At 44.2% G+C, this 19,728-nt stretch overlaps 1 protein-coding gene and 1 pseudogene across 4 annotated transcripts in view; one reads left to right on the plus strand and one right to left on the minus strand.

Annotated features, from left to right (window-relative positions):
* Positions 1-1,322: 1,322 nt before the first annotated feature.
* Positions 1,323-1,861, minus strand: LOC119350332 (annotated as a pseudogene).
* Positions 1,862-11,524: 9,663 nt separating this feature from the next.
* LOC119331482 (phospholipid-transporting ATPase 3-like) overlaps positions 11,525-19,728 on the plus strand; it is an 18,682-nt gene continuing 10,478 nt past the window's right edge. Inside the window, exons 1-10 of one of the 4 annotated variants that reach the window (XM_037604642.1) lie at positions 11,525-12,108; positions 13,382-13,447; positions 16,695-16,756; positions 16,935-17,016; positions 17,114-17,224; positions 17,377-17,454; positions 17,571-17,667; positions 17,822-17,928; positions 19,223-19,288; positions 19,377-19,498. In XM_037604642.1, the coding sequence (XP_037460539.1) occupies positions 11,884-12,108; positions 13,382-13,447; positions 16,695-16,756; positions 16,935-17,016; positions 17,114-17,224; positions 17,377-17,454; positions 17,571-17,667; positions 17,822-17,928; positions 19,223-19,288; positions 19,377-19,498 (1,016 nt within the window). In that variant the 5' untranslated portion in view covers positions 11,525-11,883. Of the gene's footprint in view, positions 12,109-13,381; positions 13,448-16,694; positions 16,757-16,934; positions 17,017-17,113; positions 17,225-17,371; positions 17,455-17,570; positions 17,668-17,821; positions 17,929-19,222; positions 19,289-19,376; positions 19,499-19,728 lie in introns of those variants that run through there. The other 3 variants (XM_037604648.1, XM_037604664.1, XM_037604657.1) reach the window with 3 other exon arrangements.

The raw sequence follows: 19,728 nt of genomic DNA on the forward strand, positions 1-19,728 counted from the left end.
ACATAGTCGACTTTGTTACCTTAAATCACTTTTCGTCCACCACATGATATTTGTCTCCGCAACCCAAACATGCTAACACCATCAATAAAGCATCAAGCACACCCCGCAAAAAAAATCACACCTCCATGAAAGAACATAAAATACAGCTAACTCACGAGCAATCATGTGTACTTGTTTAATCTGTGACTATCGTCAAGACCATACTGATTTTTCGAGTATAAGTTAACCGTGCTTAATGGTGAAGAAACTTGCAGCAAAGTGTTTCCTATTAAATGACCTGTCTGAATCCAATGTTGGTTGGTACGCTCGACTAGTTAAGTTGTACTATGCCAATAATCAAAAGAAATATATTCATGTTTAATTCGTGGCGATAATCAAAAGCATATTCATTTTAAAATATAACTTTATCTGAAGATTATGTTTTGTTCTACAATTCTACTTATGGCTCCTTTATCTTTCTTCCCCATGCTCAATTGATTTCCTTCCTTAATATCACATCGAGTAGAACGAAAGGAAAAATTAGTACGATGGAGAAGATTGTGAAAACAAACTTGCAATCGTTATATAAGACTGATTTCTACATAATAACAATACAATTATAAATTTCTTAAAAAAAGATGAAAACACCTTTAGTTGTATCTCAATGTCTGATGTTATGTCTAAAAACATGGCAACAAACAGAAAAGAAGCCAATCACTTAATTAAATGAATGCACTAAGGGCAGTATCATTATAATTCAGTAATTCCAACATTCATTCCTTAGATTCTCAAGCAAGTATTTTCTCCTAAAGCGAATTTGGTGTAAAAATTCATACTGCAAGTATATTAGAGAAGAGTTGAAAGTATCTTACAAAACCTATTCCATATGGTTGACGCCTGTAGCGGCTCCTCCGATGACAGCAACAGGTTAAAACATATCCTTCTTATTGGCTTCGGTATATAAAATTGTGCACAAACATAAGCTAAAATCAGATGTGTCAGAGCAAAGAAGAGGGAGATAACGGAGAGGTGACAGAAAAGCAATCACTACAAAATTTGTTGCTCTGAGTAACATATCTCCCAATTCTCTTTCCATCCCTGACCAAATTTCTACTACAAAATCGTTCCTCCTCCCATCCTCTCGAACATGCCACCTGCAGACAGAGTGATTGAGACAACTATATCTGAAAGAGTTGAGAAGAATAACATACCAGACCCAAAACCACGTGTTGCCCCACCTCCGAACTGCGTTCGCAAAGCATGTCTCTTCGCTAGCTCCCTGGTCGGCGTTCCATGTTTGCCCCACCTTCGCTCTTCGCCATGGTCGCGCACAACTGGCAAGTGTCCACGACGGCGTCGCAGGCGCTGCAGAGGCATAGGTGCCTGCACGGCAGCAACAACACGCACGACTCGCCCTTGCCGCAAGCCCTGCACGCCGCCGCCGACGCTTGGAAGCTGCAGTGTCGTCGTCGGCGGGGGTCTCAAAACAGCAGGATCGCGCGTCCTCAGCGTCGACCTCTTCATCCGGTGCCGCCAACGCCTTGGATGCTGCAGCGTCGTCGCTGGCGGTGGTCTTGAAACAGCAGGACCGCGCGTCCTCGGTGTCGACCTCTTCATCTGGTCCGGTGGCGGCGATGGCAGCGCAAGGGGACTGCAGGAGCTGGTCGAGTGTAGCTTGGAGGCCCGCAGCGACAGCCTCGTGGCTCTTGGCGACGCGTATCCACGCCTAACCCTCGGCGCAAATCTGGCTTAGCCTCTTTGGCAGCTTGGCGTTGCGGCAGCACGCCAGCTCCAGTGCGGCCTTCGCGGCCCGTAGCTGCCTCGTTTGCAGCATGCTACCTCCCGGCTTGCAACGGCCACACACGCTTATGTCGGTCGCCATCGACCAGACGCGCCTTCACCCGTTCAGCTCGAGTAACAGTTGTCGGCGTGGCATGCAGGGTCAGGCGGCGGCATGCGCGCGGCCATGTGCGTCAGCCGGTGGCCGAGCAAAGGAGCGACCAGCGGAGACCTGCGCGTAAGGAGAGGCCGGCGGCGGCGTGCGACCACGTGCCTCAACCGGTGGCCAAGGGATGGAGCGGCCGACGGTGACCTGCGCGTAAGGGGATGCCGGCAGCGGCGTGCGGCTACGTATGTCGGCCGGCGACCGAGCGAAGGAGCTGCGAGCGGTGACCAGCGCGTAAGGAAAAGACAGCGGCGGCGAGGGCGAAAATAGAGGTGGATCGGTGGCAACGAAAGAGGCAAGGCGATCGGCGGTGACGGAGGAGGAGCGGGCGACGCGTACGGGTGGGGCGGCGACCCTCTAGGGTGTAGGAGGGTGGGACGGGCAAAGGCAGGCAACATGGGAGGTGGAAGTTGTTTTCAGCGAGCACAAATTAAGGGATCCGATCGCTTTCAGTTTCCTTTTTTCGTGATCGTAGCCCCATAGGAATTGCGGAGGCGGGTCGTTGAGCTTCAGAATTTCTCTGGTGAAGCACGGTCAGTCAATCTAAATTACTAAGTGCACACGAAAAAACGGATTAGATTAAGCCTAGCGGTTGGATCGACTTTAATGGACCTAATCATGCGGTGGTAATTTGATAGAGGCAAAAGTGTCCCGTCTTTCGATGAGATGATGGATATCGTTTTGGTGGCAGTCGACTTTGACGATCCGACTACGAACGTGCGAGGACGTCGCGCCTTAGCAATCGCTAAACCAACTCCGAGAGGTTATTGACCACGCTGGAGCACGATCAACCTGACCACGAGGGTCTGTTTTCTGCGAGCAAACGAAGAACAAGCAAGAAACTGAGATTGCAATCTGGATATTGCGAATATAAGATGAAAGCTTTATTGATCAAGGTGGGGTTCTGTGACGCTTTTGTCTGGTCGTTGAACACAAACGAAGTACACGAAGTTGCAGCTATGGAGAACTTTTAATCTAAACAAAACCCAAAGTCTAAACGATGCCCTAAGGGCTGTATATATGGAGGAAGAGGGGGGGAATTTCGTGGCCCTTGGTGGAGGGGTCCGAAATCAACCCTATCTCTTGTTTCCCCACACATACGGACTCTAAAAATAGCCTATACTTATGTATTTCGAAATTACATGGGCCTGGCCCAATAATAAGGTGACGCAGCACCTAAAATAGCCTCGGGACGAAATTTATGAAGTGACATCTTGTATATTTCGTCCAAGGCTTCATGCACCCATTATGGTGGCTTCAAAGTCCTGAAATCATCACTTGTAACTCCGTTCTTGTTCCCCTTGCGCATGCCATCATTTCCATGCTTGTTCTTGCTCCAATGTTCATCCTTCTCCAAGCTAGGCCCTTCATTTGTAAGCAAAACAAATGTATCCAACTTAGGCAGCATCATATTCTCATGAACATTAGAATCATTACAAAGAAACGAAAGTACCTGGTAATTTAGCTGGCGTGCACGAGCTCTAGTAATTGGTCCAGTATGTATAGCAGCAGGGGCTGTGGGTGTAACAATTGTATTGATGTCCTCATCATCCTCCCCTTCTTGAAATGAAGTCGTCCTCGACAGAAGTTCATCTTCCTCACCCAAATAAGGCTTTAAATCTGCAATGTTAAAAGTGGGACTAACCCCAAAATCTGCAGGCAGCTCAAGTTTATATGCATTATCATTTATTTTCTCTAACACCTTAAAGGGACCATCAGCACGTGGCATTAGCTTTGATTTGCGCAAATCAGGAAATCTATCCTTACGCAAATGTAACCAAACAAGATCTCCAGGTGCAAACACAACATGTTTTCTACCCTTATCTCCAGCAAGTTTATATTTAGCATTCATACGCTCAATGTTTTCCTTAGTTAACTCATGCATTTTTAAAATCAATTCAGCACGTTGTTTAGCATCAAAATTAACCTTCTCCGAAGATGGAAGAGGCAACAAATCAATAGGTGCACGAGGTAGGAAACCATACACAACTTCAAAAGGGCACATCTTAGTAGTAGAATGCAATGAACGATTATAAGCAAATTCAATATGAGGCAAGCATTCCTCCCACATTTTCTTATTATTCTTCAAAACAGCCCTAAGCATAGTAGACAACGTTCTATTGACTACTTCAGTTTGTCCATCAGTTTGGGGGTGACAAGTAGTACTAAAAAGCAGTTTAGTCTCCAACTTAGTCCATAAACATCTCCAAAAGTGGCTAAGAAATTTAGTATCACGATCTGAAACAATAGTATTTGGCACACCATGCAAGCGAATAATTTCACGAAAGAACAAATCAGCAACATTAACAGCATCATCGCTTTTATGACATGGTATAAAGTGTGCCATTTTCGAGAATCTATCCACAACAACAAATATGCTATTCCTCCCCTTCTTTGTTCGAGGTAAACCTAAAACAAAGTCCATAGATATATCCTCCCAAGGAACACTAGGTACATGCAAAGGCATATATAAACCATGAGGATTGAGTCGTGACTTAGCTTTTTGACATGTAGTGCAGCGAGCAATAAAACGCTCAACATCCCGTCTCATCTTTGGCCAAAAGAAATGTGTAGCAAGTACATCCTCCATCTTTTTCACGCCAAAGTGTCCCATTAATCCTCCTCCATGCGCCTCCTACAACAACAAAAGACGAACGGAGCTAGTTGGAATGCATAGCTTGTTAGCACGAAACACAAATCCATCGTTAACGACGAACTTGTTCCACATTCTTCCTTCTTTACAATTCTGCATTACATCTTTAAAATCAGCATCATGCACATATTGATCTTTGATGGTCTCCAAACCAAATATTTTGAAGTCAAGTTGTGAAAGCATAGTATAGCGGCGAGACAATGCATCAGCAATAACATTTTCTTTTCCCTTCTTGTGTTTAATGACATAAGGAAAAGTCTCAATGAATTCAACCCATTTAGCATGTCTACGATTCAGTTTAGCTTGACTTTTAATATGTTTCAAAGATTCATGATCAGAATGTATAACAAATTCTTTGGACCATAAATAATGTTGCCATGTTTCTAAAGTCCGAACAAGAGCATATAATTCTTTATCATAAGTAGAATAATTCAGACTAGGCCCACTCAATTTTTCAGAAAAGTATGCAACAGGTTTGCCATCTTGTAATAACACACCTCCTAATCCAATTCCACTAGCATCACATTCAAGCTCAAAAGTCTTATTAAAATCAGGAAGTTGGAGTAAAGGAGCATGTGTCAACTTATCTTTCAATACCGTGAAGGCTTCTTCCTGTGCGGTACCCCAAAGAAAAGGCACATCTTTCTTCGTAAGCTCATTGAGAGGTGCAGCAATGGTGCTGAAATCTCTCACAACACGCCTATAGAATCCAGCGAGGCCAAGAAAACTCCTCACTTGTGTGACCGTTTTGGGCTGCGGCCAACTCTCAATAGCTTCAATCTTGGCTTTATCAACTTCAATTCCCTGTGGAGTAACAACATAGCCAAAAAAAGATACTCGGTCGGTGCAAAAGGTGCACTTCCCAAGGTTACCAAACAAACGTGCATCACGTAGAGCAATAAAAACAACACGTAAATGTTCCAAATGTTCTTCCAAAGATCTGCTATAAATCAATATGTCATCAAAGTAAACTACCACAAATCGTCCAATGAAAGCACGTAAAACTTCATTCATTAATCTCATGAAAGTACTAGGTGCATTAGTTAACCCAAAAGGCATGACTAACCACTCATATAATCCAAACTTAGTTTTGAATGCTGTTTTCCATTCATCACCCAATTTCATACGAATTTGATGGTATCCACTACGCAAATCAACTTTGGAGAATATTGTAGAGCCACTCAATTCATCAAGCATATCATCTAGCCTAGGAATAGGATGACAATAACGAATAGTAATATTATTAATGCCTCTACAATCAACACACATACGTGATGTACCATCCTTTTTCGGCACTAGAATAATAGGAACAGCACAAGGACTAAGGGATTCGCATATATAACCTTTGTCGAGAAGCTCTTGTACTTGACGCATAATCTCCTTCGTCTCCTCTGGATTGGTACGGTATGGTGCACGGTTTGGCAGTGAAGCACTGGGAATTAAGTCAATCTGATGCTCAATCCCTCGAATAGGCGGTAATCCCGGTGGCACGTCTTGTGGAAAGACGTCAGCGAACTCCTGCAAAATGTTAGTGACAGCAGGAGGCAAAGAGGAAGGCACGTCCTCGAATGAAAATAATGCCTCTTTGCACACAAAAGCATAGCAAACAGATTTGCTGAAATCTAGCTCATCAATATCAGATTTGGTGGCAAATAAACATGCACTTTTCAATTTAATTTCAGAAGCAACACTAGATGGTTTATTGTTAGGCTTCATTTGTTGCTCAAATTCTTTTGCCACAATCTGATTTTCACTCTTATTCGTCTCCTGTTTTGCTTTATTAGCTCTATTAATATCATCTTTCAAAATGGAATCAGGGGTCATAGGAAGCAAAGTAATATTTTTATCCTTATGAACAAGAGTATAGTGATTGTTTCTACCATGGTGTACAGAATTTTTATCAAATTGCCATGGTCTACCAAGTAATAAGGAACATGCTTGCATAGGTACCACATCATAATCAACATAATCAGCATATGTAGAGATACTAAAATGCACACGAACAGTACGTGTTACCTTAACCTTGCCGCTGTTGTTGAACCATTGGATGTAGTAAGGATGTGGATGTGGTCTTGTGGTGAGAGAAAGCTTCTCCACCATCTTCATGCTAGCCAAGTTGTTGCAGCTCCCTCCGTCTATGATGACGCGCACAGAACGTTCCTTCACAACTCCCTTGGTATGGAACAAATTGTGCCTCTGATTTTGCTCAGCTTGTGTGATCTGCACACTCAAAACACGTTGAGCAACTAAACATTCATACCTGTCAGCGTCTTCAGGAGCCATGTATTGCGTCTCATGATCAGAATCATCTCCACCATGTTCTTCACGTGTAATAAGAGCCAAAGTCTCCTCATCATAGTCACTAGCGGACTCATATCCACCATCCGCGGTAGCAATCATCACACGCGGAGATTTGCATTCTCTCGCATAATGACCTCCTCCCTTACAACGACGACAAATAATATCACTTGTGTGCCCTGTTGATGACATGGAAGAAGAAGAACGCTGTGCAGGCCCCGCAGGTGCGCTCTTGGCAGATAATGGTGGTTGTGCCTGTTTTCTTGTATCACGGCTGGAGGTGGCACCTGATGGAGGTGCTGGTGCAGTTGAAGTAGAAGATGCACGTGGTGTCCATGATGAAGGTCGGCCTGCAGAAAAGTTAGTTCGCCCCAATGCTTGTCGATCCTGCACTTCACGTTTAGCTTTACAAGCAAGATGGAATAAACGAGTGATATTAGTATACTCCTTATAGTCTAGAATGGTCTGAATCTCTCTATTTAATTCACCCAGAAAACGTGCAAGCATAGCTTCATTCTCCTCAACAATACCACATCTAATCATGCCAGTTTGTAATTCCTGATAATATTCTTCTACATAATTTTTCCCTTGTCTTAAACGCTGCATTTTTTAAAGCAATTCATGTTGATAATATGGTGGAACCCAACGCGTACGCATAGCAGTTTTCAAAGCAGCCCAAGTAGTTGGAATAGGATATAATCTACAATGTTCAGACCACCATACACATGCAAAACTAGTGAAAGCACAAACAGCAGCAACAACTCGTCTTTCCTCAGGATATTGTAAACATGTAAATCGTTGTTCAGTTTCTAACTCCCAAGTAAGATATATATCAGGAACATATCTATCCTCAAATGGTGGAATATTTAATTTCAGTTTAGGAATATGGACATCATCTCGTACCTGAGGTGGTGGTGCAGGCCTACCATTACGAATATATACCTGAGGTCGACCTGCTGGTGGTGGTACAGGTGGCTGCACGTAGTGCTGATTTTGATCAACCTCATCCTCATAATCTCCAACATAATCATCCTCCTCCGCATCAGCAGCAGGAGCCACAGAAGTATCAACAGCAGCACCAACAGTTTGGCCAAACGCAAGAGAAACACGGCTTGCTCGGCGGAGGTCTGTTTCGCGACGTGGAGGTAGTCGTTGTTGTTGTTGTTGTTGTTGTTGTTGTTGTTGTTGTTGTTGTTGTTGGAGAGGTGCGTTAGGTGCAGCGGGTGGTGGTGGTGGAAGACGCGCGAGCAATTCATTAAACTTGTTATCGAGTTTTGTTTCGAACGTCTTCTCAAGGCCAGTGATCTTCTCCATGGCCTCTTCAAAATTGTTCAGCACATCTTGCACCTGTTCAGTCATCATTTGCTGAAACTTATCATGAAGCTCCTTGTTCGATAAATTCTCCCAGTCAATCTCGTCGGCTTGTGATCCTGGCATGGTTAGCAGCAATAGAAACACACAAGAATATGATCCTACAGACTACGAACAAGTGGTGGTGGTGGGTGTCACAAATCCGTCGAGCAAAACTCAAATTCTTACCAGTTCTTACCCAGCAACAGGCGGTGATCGGCTACCGTTGTAGTCAAAACTCTCAAAGCTTGGATAGAGCGATTACCAGGGAGAGTCAAACGCACGACGTAGATGTATGTGGAGCTGGGAAGGCTTATAATATGGTAGCAAAAAGGGTCAGCAATAATCAATTCAGAGATGCAAAGTTGAATAAACGCTCAACGACGGTACTGTGCTGGTCCTAGGCTAGACTGTGCTAGAGACGCGAGCCTAGAACACCAACAAAATCACGGCGCGGCACGTAAACAAGGGAAAAGCACACTCTCGAATTTTTTTTCGCTCTTTTTTTTTGCGCTGCTCTCTTTTTTTTTTTGCGAAAAATCACTCTAATGGCGAGTGTCTCAAAACTCTTCCCAGGTCAAACTGACAGGATGGGCACGAAATTTTTATGACCAAATTTTTTTTTGACTGCCCGGACCCAAAAACTGGAAACGGGTCAAAAAAAACTTTCTATAACGGCGACTGTCTCAATACGCTTAGAAACACCTAAAAATAGGATAGCCAGAATTTTTTTTGTCATGTGCGTTTTCCGAAAAATTTGGGCCTAAACGGAGGGTGGTTTCCGGACTCTTTTTTTTTTGGAAACCAACCTCTTCTACGGACGGCAAAAGATTGCTGGAATCCGAAACCTACTCAGACAAGGAAACACGAATCGGAAATTAGATGGATCCCGAAAACAAACCTAATATGCAAGGAACTCGGATTGGTGGTGGATATATGGTGGTGGTATATGGCAGCGGTGGTGGTAGCGGTGGTAGTATATGGATATGGATCGGTGGTGGTATATGGACACGGATTGGTGGTGGTATATGGATACGGATTCGGAGCGGTGGCGGATAAGCGGTGGTGGTAGATGGCAGGGGCGATGATGATGGTGCGGCGGCGGCGTGACAACTTATGAACAGAACTCGAAACTCTAAAAGACTAGACTCTAAGACCAGCAACTAGACACGACGATGCAACCGCAAATTCAACAAAGCAAAACCCTAAAAAGATTATGCAAAGGCTCAGATTGGTTCGGATATGATGAACTAACCCTAATTTTTTTGGCTTTTTCGTGGACTGTAGGTATGAAGAACAGACTCGATCTAAACTACGAAAAACTGTAAAATCTCACCGAGCAACCTGGAAATCTGATACCACTTGATAGAGGCAAAGGTGTCCCGTCTTTCGATGAGATGATGGATATCGCTTTGGTGGCAGTCGACTTTGACGATCCGACTACGAACGTGCGAGGACGTCGCGCCTTAGCAATCGCTAAACCAACTCTGAGAGGTTATTGACCACGCCGGAGCACGATCAACCTGACCACGAGGGTCTGTTTTCTGCGAGCAAACGAAGAACAAGCAAGAAACTGAGATTGCAATCTGGATATTGCGAATATAAGATGAAAGCTTTATTGATCAAGGTGGGGTTCTGTGACGCCTTTGTCTGGTCGTTGAACACAAACGAAGTACGCGAAGTTGCAGCTATGGAGAACTTTTAATCTAAACAAAACCCAAAGTCTAAACGATGCCCTAAGGGCTGTATATATGGAGGAAGAGGGGGGAATTTCGTGGCCCTTGGTGGAGGGGTCCGAAATCAACCCTATCTCTTGTTTCCCCACACATACGGACTCTAAAAATAGCCTATACTTATGTATTTCGAAATTACATGGGCCTGGCCCAATAATAAGGTGACGCAACACCTAAAATAGCCTCGGGACGAAATTTATGAAGTGGCATCTTGTATATTTCGTCCAAGGCTTCATGCACCCATTATGGTGGCTTCAAAGTCCTGAAATCATCACTTGTAACTCCGTTCTTGTTCCCCTTGCGCATGCCATCATCTCCATGCTTGTTCTTGCTCCAATGTTCATCCTTCTTCAAGCTAGGCCCTTCATTTGTAAGCAAAACAAATGTATCCAACTTAGGCAACATCATATTCTCATGAACATTAGAATCATTACCAAGAAACGAAAGTACCTGGTAATTTAGCTGGCGTGCACGAGCTCTAGTAATTGGTCCAGTATGTATAGCAGCAGGGGCTGTGGGTGTAACAATTGTATTGATGTCCTCATCATAATTCGTTCGTGTATGTTTTATGGGGTGCGCTTAGAGAAGATTATGTTTGATCTTTTATTAGTAGTATAGATATTCTAAAATAATTCCCCATAAATTTTCAGCTCATTTGGAGATGTGCAGAATAGGTAACTCTGACGTAGCTTTTTCAGGTCCAGAATTTCATCTGCCGACATTCTCCCTCTTTGTGTAAATCTTGCATATTATGAGAGAAAATGCATTATAATTACTCCATGAAGCATTATTATGCATAAAAACATTATAAATAACAGTAGAAAATCATGATGCAAAATGGACGTATCACGCGGGTCGAGGCTAATGAAGAGGAGGAGGGCACACGCGGCATAGAGCAATGCGGGAAGGTGATGTTGGGGTTAAAGCCGCCGAGCGCGTCACCGTCAGCTTAGTCAGGCGAAGGCGCGTACGCCCACACTAGCGACGAGAAGTTGGCCGACGACGCGACGCTCTGCTGGCTACCCCACACGCCTTGTGGGTACTAGTCTGCCTGTTGAGGTGGAAGGAGTTGGTGCTCGTTCGCCATGCCCCCGTGAGACGCCTCCTGCTCCATTACCGCGTCCCTGGCCTTTTTCATGTTGAGCTCGTTTCGCCTATCGCTGGTGACCGCCGCCCAACGATCAACGTCAGCCTTTCACTGGGCGTTCGTCAAGCCCGGGAGCCTTGGCATCGGAGTCCTCGGCTTTCTCGGCTTTGGCTGGGCGGGATCGGTGGCTAGGCAAGGGGGCGCAAACTTCTTTGATGGCATGTGGGGCGTTCTGGGGAGAATGGCGAGAGCTGCAGGGGAGATGGGGGTGATGGGGAGGAAAAGAGAGGGAAAAGCAGAAAACAGTGGGAAAATCGATCGGTGTCGCCGACAGTATGGGTCCACACGTCTTTTTAATTTCGTCGGTGCTCCCAGACGTCCACCGGTGCGCTGAGTTCCGCTTGGTTTCGCCGGATGTAATTTCGACCCAAACGTGTGAAAATCGAGAATTCGAGGCGCGGCGAAAAACAAGTCTCGTAGCTCAAACGAGCTGGCCTTCATCATTTTAAACAAACCAGTCGTGCAATCTGCAAGCCCTCCTCGCGACCTCGTCTCCTCCTCTCCCGTCGTCTCTTCTCCCCGGAGGTCGGAGGGGAGGGAGGAAGAGAACAAGGCCCAAAAAAAGAGGGAAGAGAGACACAGAGGAAAAAAGCGCGCACATACGGGAACGCGTGATCCAAATCGAATCCCCTCCTTACGGAGAAACCCAAAATCCAGAGAAAAGACCGCGCAAATCCGGCCAGATTTGGCCATCGATCTCGCGCGTGGTCCACCGGGAGGTTTCCCGAGATCTCCCGCGGGTTCCTCCAGCGCTTGGTCTGGTGCCGCAGAGGGCAGGATGAGCTCGCGGATAAAGGAGATGGTGCGGGTGGCCACTGCACGGCTTGGCGGCGAGCCTTCGCCGCGGGCGGGGCCTTCTCAGCCCGGACGCGCGGAGTCGTCCAGGACTGCACGGCTCGGCGGCGGAGGCGCCAGCCTCCGGCGTCAGCCCCAACCGCAGGCGCCCACCGTGCGCACCATCTACTGCAACGACCGCGAGGCCAACGCGCCCGTCGCATACAAGGTACATGCCCGGCTTTCCTCCTCTAATTCGGTTGATTCGTCTCGAAGCGTAGGGCTCTATGTGCCTAGATCTCCTTACCACCTGTTTGTTCCGTGTTCGGTCGGTTGGGTTGGAGATATCCATTTGGTACAGTGAGCTAGTAGAGAAGTGCAGTTTGTTTCGGTTTACATAGTCATTAATACTGATTATTCCACGAGAAAGTCACTTAGGATCTGTTTGTCCTCGAGTGCTGCATTTCTAGTCAACTATGAGGCAATTGGGTGGATCAGAGCCTGTCTGGTTGTTTGAATTACTAGTCACTTAGATTGCTATGGCAGCAATACAAACATACTAGATGCTACTGGCGTTTAGGCTTGAAGAGCTCAGATGAATAGGCTGGACTATTCTATACATCCATCCACTTAACCGCACCTCTGCGTGATGCTTGCTGTGTCGATTACTGAACTTGTTTCCAGTCAGGGGCTCAGGGCAGCCAACTCACCTCTTGATGGCTGCAAGCTGAAGCAACTATTTACTTGTAAGGGGAATGGTTGCTCTCCACGTCATTCATTGCCATGTTAGCTTTCCATGATAATGCTGTTGGTCTAATTGTAATACTCCATTTTATGCCACAAAATAATGGGAAACACTGTTACTTGCCACTTGCCATTATTTTATTATCTTAACCATAATTTATCTGATCCCTGCAAAACTGCCCTAGTATTGTAAGTAGATGCATTCATAAATTTTCACTAACACTCCACCTTTCCCGTACATATGCTAGTGTAAACGAATGAATATATTCTGGATCGATACTGTGAAGATCAAGCTATATCACTTATCATTTTATCAACAACTTCTAGTTTGTTTGACCATGCAATCAACTCTTTCTGTTTAGTTTGACAGTCTGCCGCGTGTAGCATATCAAATCATCACTTTTGTAATTCTAATGCCAGAGCCCCACCTTGGTTTTTCTAATAATCCGTATCTTATATTTCTTTAACATTCTCGTGCATTCTCGTAAATTTTCACTGACACCCCACCTTTCCCGTGCATGCTAGTGTAAACAAATGAATATATTCGGGATCGATACTGTGAAGATCAAGCTATATCACTTCTCATTTTACATCCTCTAGTTTGTTTGACCATGTCCCTTTTTGTTTAGTTTCACAGTCTGCCGTGTGTAGCGTATCAAATCATCAGTATTGTAATTCTAATGCCAGAGTCCCACCTTGTTTTTTTCTTCTAATAATTCATACCTTATTTCTTCAACATTCTTGTTCATCATTTCCAGGGAAATTCTGTATCGACTACAAAGTACAGCGTATTGACATTTCTACCTAAAGGATTGTTTGAACAGGTATTGATACGTTGTTTTTTGTTTGTTACATATTCTGTCGACAAACCCTATAAATTTGTCATCTTTTAAAGTGAATTTGGCCTCTGTTTTTTTTGCCTTGAAGCAACACGAAACTATTATCTTGTTTTTTTGAAAAAGCAAAAGCTTTGTGTCCCGATGTATTGAATAGGTAGGAGTGAAGGTTATTTACAAACATGAGTCAGCAGCAAAATCGGAATAGAAATGCAGAAGAGAGACCGCACGGGGAAATAAATGAACATCCCAACCCTCAGGCCTGCAGGCAACTTGCCCGATGGTGCCCGTTCGAACCCGTGCATGACCCTCATCAAGGATCATGTTGCGAATGGCGTGAGAGTCTGGTTGCGTGCTGTCGAAGGTGCAGGCGTTCCTGTGCGCTTCTAGATCATTTAAGAGTTAGGACGTGAGAGGCGTGGTGCTTGCGAGGCCCTTGCACTGCTTTGGAGGAGTTCTCTGCTTGGCCGGCAGCCACCTGACGACGAGTGACTTGCCAGTGACGGGGCCACTGATGGTGGCATAGATCCAGGGGAGACCTCACGCCAAACAACCCTGGCAAACGGGCAGTCAAGCAGAAGGTGCTGCATGGTCAATTAGGTTTGGCCACATAACATGCAGGGGGATTGCGTGGCAGCTCACAATAAGCTAGGCGCTGCACTGTTCAAGAATGATCCAGACCAGCCAGCTAGAAGAAAAACTTGACCTTACACGGAGCCAAGCCTTCCAGGTGAGCTTCCAGGCATGGCAGGTGACTAAATCATGGAAGGTCGCCCTGTAGCCTGAACAGGCAAAGTGGACCTGGACTCCATCCATTTCCAGACAAGGCAGCCAGGTTCATCAGAAAGTTTGGCTGCAGCCACCGCCCGCCAGAGCAGCACGAACTGCTGAAGATTCGGCAACGAAAGGCTGCCGAGGATGTTGCTGATCCAGGCCCCATTCTCAAGCCCTTGGGCAACGTGTGTACTTTCTGTCGACGCTTAGGGGCCTTGGTGAGGATCCAGGCGCGATTTCAACCACAACACAATCGCCGAGCAAAAGATCAGACCGAAAGCAGCAGGATTGCCCATTGCCAAGCTTAGTGAAAGTGAAAGTGCGGAATAGGGCATGCTCAGGGGTCAAGGCTTGGAGGTCGAACCCAAACTAGGGCTTGGATGGGTCAGTTTTGCTGTACCAAAGCCACCGAAGACGCAGCGCCATGCCCGTGCGTCCAGGTGGAGGAGTCCAAGGCTGTCAAGCTCAAGTGGATGACAGACGTGACTGATTCACCACACAATTGCCACCATTGGCCTCCTTGCGCACGACGATTCTTGTCGCACTGCTTGATGATCTTTCTTGGAGGGGTGAGAGCCAACAACTGATGGATTGGAATAGAGGTCAACATAGACTGAACAAGCGTGGCAGCCTGTTGGCGGTGCGTTCGATGAGAGGCTGCAAGCCTGCAACTGTCTATAAGTTGTGCGTTTGACCGTCAGGGCCCATATACGTCAGCGGGAGTTTAGCAATCTGGTAACCGAACCGGGAAATTTCCTCAATGTGCTCATGAACGCAATTGAGGGCTGTGGCGGAGCTCTTGCGGAGGTTTGCTATCTGCTCGGAGGGATTGCCAAACACAGTTAGAAGCAGGCTGAAGTAGAGAAGCAAAGATGAGCTGGGGCTGAGCACAGAATAATATTATTTCTGAAGCTGTTGCTTGTATTTTCTGTGCTTAGGTCTATATATGGTTTATGGCAAGTCTGTTGTTATACCAAACAGACCATGTAGCTCTTGTAGATGCAGTAGAGGCGAAATTCAAATTGACTAATGGTAGGCTTGAGCCCAAGTTCACCCTACCAAATGTATTTACTAGCCAATATTTTGGTCAAGTTTTTGCTTGGCCATGAATTGGCCAACAATTGCTAAAAAGTTGAACTAGAGTTGCCAAATAGTCATGGGCAATCCAATATATCGGCAACCATCCAAACAAGCATCAAAACTTTGGTCATGTCCAAATAACTGGTAGGGTGGGTATTGGCAACCATCCAAACACACCCTAGATGTCTGCCTGCATACACCTTACTTTCTAAGGAAGCTTAGTCGACCTATACTAATACTAGTTAATAAAGACAAAGGGCACAAGGCTTACAACAGCATTCCCTCCTAAACCTCGTGTGTCTACTTGGCACTGATCTTGACCATTCCAATCCTTGTGCTGAGCTTATGGAAATGAACTCGCCTTAATGCCTTTGTTAGGATGTCTGCGAGCTGGTCCTTGGTGGCAACGGAATCAGCAGAGATGCTTCCAAGCATTCAAAGATGAAATGATACCGGGCATCAATATCCTTTCCTTGCCCTGCTCGTGGAAAACTGGGCTCTGCTGAGTGCCAGCGCAGACTTGCTGTCCATCTTCAGCTTGACAGTGTCATCTCTCTTCCTGTTTGGGTTGCCGAGCAACTGTGCCTGTGCCAGCCAGATGGCTTGGAGTGTTAAGTGGCACGGTTCAAGCAGCTTGGGGGTGTTAAGTGGCACGGTTCAAGCAATTTGAAGTTCTAGAAATGTAGAAGTTGGAAGTGAACCAAATTGAACTCAAATGCTATACAAGGGATCACAAAAGTAAGGATGGGGAGGCAAAAAGAGAAACCCACGCACAAAGATATTGGGGCTTGTGCAACCAAGAAAGTACAAAATTGGCCTAACAAAGACGAAGCTCGTGTTGCACAAACTCAAGAAGAGATGCAACTTGGCACTTGTAGGGCAAGATTCACAAAGCTTGGCAGCAACCTATGTTTGCAAGCAAACGATTCCTATACAATGTATCTTTTGCACAAGCATCTTTTTCTTGAACTCTCTTTGCTTATAAGCTACTTCCTCTACCGCTGTTACGACCCGATGTAAAATCCGTCGACATCGTTGCATGGACTGTTAGATCATATGAGTTTGGTATTTGACAATGCATTGAGGTCCATCATCTTGTCACACATTGTAATCTGTATTTTGTCAACATAATTCTGACAGTCTGATAGTTCGTCGTTAGGTAAGGGGTATTGTAATATTGCACTATTGCAATGAGCTTTATACGCTATAATTATTGAATCAAGTAATGCTTGTTATAAATACAATGCATGTTTCCATACTGAACAAAGCAGCTTTGCAGTGACAGCTGCAACGTCGATTTAAGTGTTATTGTATTATTCAATAGCAATATGACCTAGGAACCTTTTGTAATTCATTTTTCTTTTCTTTTTTGCTTTGACAGTTCAGGCGGGTGGCAAATCTTTACTTCCTCATGATTTCAATCTTGTCGACTACACCAATTAGGTATCTGTGTATGTGTGTATGTGTGTGTGTGTGTGTGTGTGTGTGTGTGTACCTATGGAATTATGTAGTTGCAACTTCAAACTTCTGAGCATAACAAGCCCATGATTCAATCGCCCTTTACTTCCCTTTAGCTTTACTTCTAACAATCTTAAGATCATACTTGCTTGTACGTTTGCAGTCCAGTCCACCCTGTCACCAACGTGGTTCCCCTTAGTCTAGTACTTTTGGTGTCACTCATCAAGGAAGCTTTTGAGGACTGGGTTAGTATATTGTCAGCTGCTACACTATTTTATTGTGCTATCGTAATGAGGATATCTGATGCCTTTCCCTTTTGTTTGTTTCCTGTCCTTAATACAGAAACGTTTCCAGAATGATATGTCAATTAATAATGCACATGTCGATGTATTGCAAGGTCAAAAATGGGAAAGTAGTCCATGGAAAAGACTGCAGGTTGGAGATATTGTGAGGGTAATGTCTCAAATCTTTCTTATTGCGTATTGATCAATTGGTCTGTTGCTTTCTAAAGTTAATACACTTGATCTTTGGCGTGTCTTTAGTTCAATCTTGAGCTTGAAATGCATAAAGAAAAAACTAATAGTGATGGGCACTTTTTAGAGCAGATCAAGCAAGACAGTTATTTCCCTGCTGATTTGCTCTTCCTATCGAGTACGAATGCTGATGGTGTCTGCTACATAGAGGTTAATAATTCATTCTTACATGTTCCACTTTTTTGCTCAAATTGGAAGTATTAATTGAACTTAAGAGAGAACTTTCTTCCAATTGATGTGTTTTATATATTTTTAATTTATTTTAGACAGCAAATCTTGATGGGGAAACCAACCTGAAAATAAGGAAGGCTTTGGAGAAAACTTGGGACTATGTTCTTCCTGAAAAGGCTTCGGAATTCAAAGGTTATTCATGTATTTCTTTTGTTTCATCTTGAGGACATTCTATTCCATAGTTGGTGGAATTAAGGAAGCTTTGTACTTCCTCTGAATTTCGCATAATCATTCTACCTTTTCTGAACTTCACATTCACATTCTCTGTTTTGCTTATGACTTACAGGTGAAATACAGTGTGAACAGCCAAACAATTCGCTTTACACATTCACCGGGAATCTTATTGTGGACAAGCAAACTATACCAATTTCACCAAACCAAATACTTCTAAGGGTAAGTTCTGTTCATGCTGTGTTTTCTTTTCTCGTTTCTTATTGAGAAAATTGGAACCATTCCACTGCGAAGTTGGCATCATGAAAAATACAACTAACTGTTAGAATGACATGCGGGTCCTGTTGCTCGAGAAAAAGACAGGTGGGTCCTGGTCTTACATGTCAGTTAGACATGACGGCATTTTTCAAACTTACCAACTTTTGAGTGGCATGATTCAGAATTTCCCTCTTGGGTTTGTTTGGATGAGATTTTTTCCTTGGAAAGTTTAGGTATTTACTATTTAGTTACCAAAGCCTTCCAATTGAAGGCTCCTTAGCCAAATGGACCTTCTATTATTTGTTTACAAGATTATACACTTGCCAAGTTGTTTACAAGTTATAAATATCGTCAAAAACAATGTCACCATCAATGCCTTAACTCACATCCTTCTCACTTTAACCACAAACATGAAACATCTTTTGTTGGGCACATCCGAATGACATCATCAGTAAAAAAATAATTGTGTAATGTGATATTTATTATAGCTTTCGCAAACGAGAATAGCGACGAGCCGATGATACAAGTATTTAGTTAGAGAAGTTCAAAAATTTCAACCATCTCGCAAAAAACTTCCCACTTCTTCTCCAGCCTCAAATGTTGGACAAGCAGCTACTGGTTTAACCAGTTTCCGGAAATTGTACAAGAAATAAGCTAGTGTTTCTTACAAGTATATAGAAATCTTATGGCCAAAAGTTATATTTCCAACACTTTGAGAAGTAAATTTTTTTTTGAATTTCGAGTTACGAGCAGAGATAGTAGACCTGCAATGCTCCAAGGTGGAAGCTGCTTAGATGTATAGGCTTTTGCAAGTTTTTTGCAGTGTGACCATCTGAGCACCCATGCAAAGGCGCTTGCACTGAAGGGCTAGACTACATTGGATGCTTGGTGACATGAATTCTCCCTTCTAACCAACTTTTATGCACCTCCTGGCATGGATTTCGAGTCGCGCAACTAGTCGTCGACTAGTCGATGAGTTGCAAAAAATGTCGACTCAACTTAGTGTCGACTCAAGTTGCGAGTCGTGACTAGTCGCAACTGCAGGCTCGACTTTTTCCGAGTCGCTACCCCAGAGTGACTCGGATGAGTCGTGACTCGAAAACCATGCCTCCTGGGTTGGGAGGTGCTCTGATATTTTTCTTCTTTTCAGTGATTACTTTCATCAGACTGAATAATTACTTGCACAGCAATCCATTCTATCTCTGTATGTTTGTGCCTTTGCAACAGACCATAACTTCACACTACCTTTTTTCTGCAGGGATGCAGCCTTCGTAATACCGAGTACATTGTTGCCGTTGTTATATTCACGGGCCACGAGACAAAAGTATGGGCTATTTTGTGTTTCCTATCTATTCAACTTGTTAGGATTTGTTTCTGGTTTTCTTATTTACTGCAGCGGAACACTATTGCAGGTTATGATGAACTCAATGAATGTTCCTTCTAAAAGAAGCACATTGGAGAAAAAGCTAGACAAGCTTATTCTAGCTCTATTTGCAACCCTCTTTACGATGTGTGTCATTGGTGCTATTGGAAGGTAAGCTTTTTCTTGATTCACTTAATTTTTTTGACATGTCTATTCTGTACAATTTGTTTACATGTACATTCTTAAAATTAGCAATACCGCTTAGGTATATGTTCTGGAGGCTTGCACTTGCATTTTCTTTTTTGAGCTTCTTAGTTGGCCATAGAGAAAAAATTCTAAATATGGTTTTAAAAATTATGTCAGGGTCTGTTGGAGTCTGTGTGTGTACGTGTGGCCCGTTG

The sequence above is a fragment of the Triticum dicoccoides genome, chromosome 1B (genome assembly GCF_002162155.2).
Source record: "Triticum dicoccoides isolate Atlit2015 ecotype Zavitan chromosome 1B, WEW_v2.0, whole genome shotgun sequence".
Taxonomy (NCBI): Eukaryota; Viridiplantae; Streptophyta; class Magnoliopsida; order Poales; family Poaceae; genus Triticum; species Triticum dicoccoides.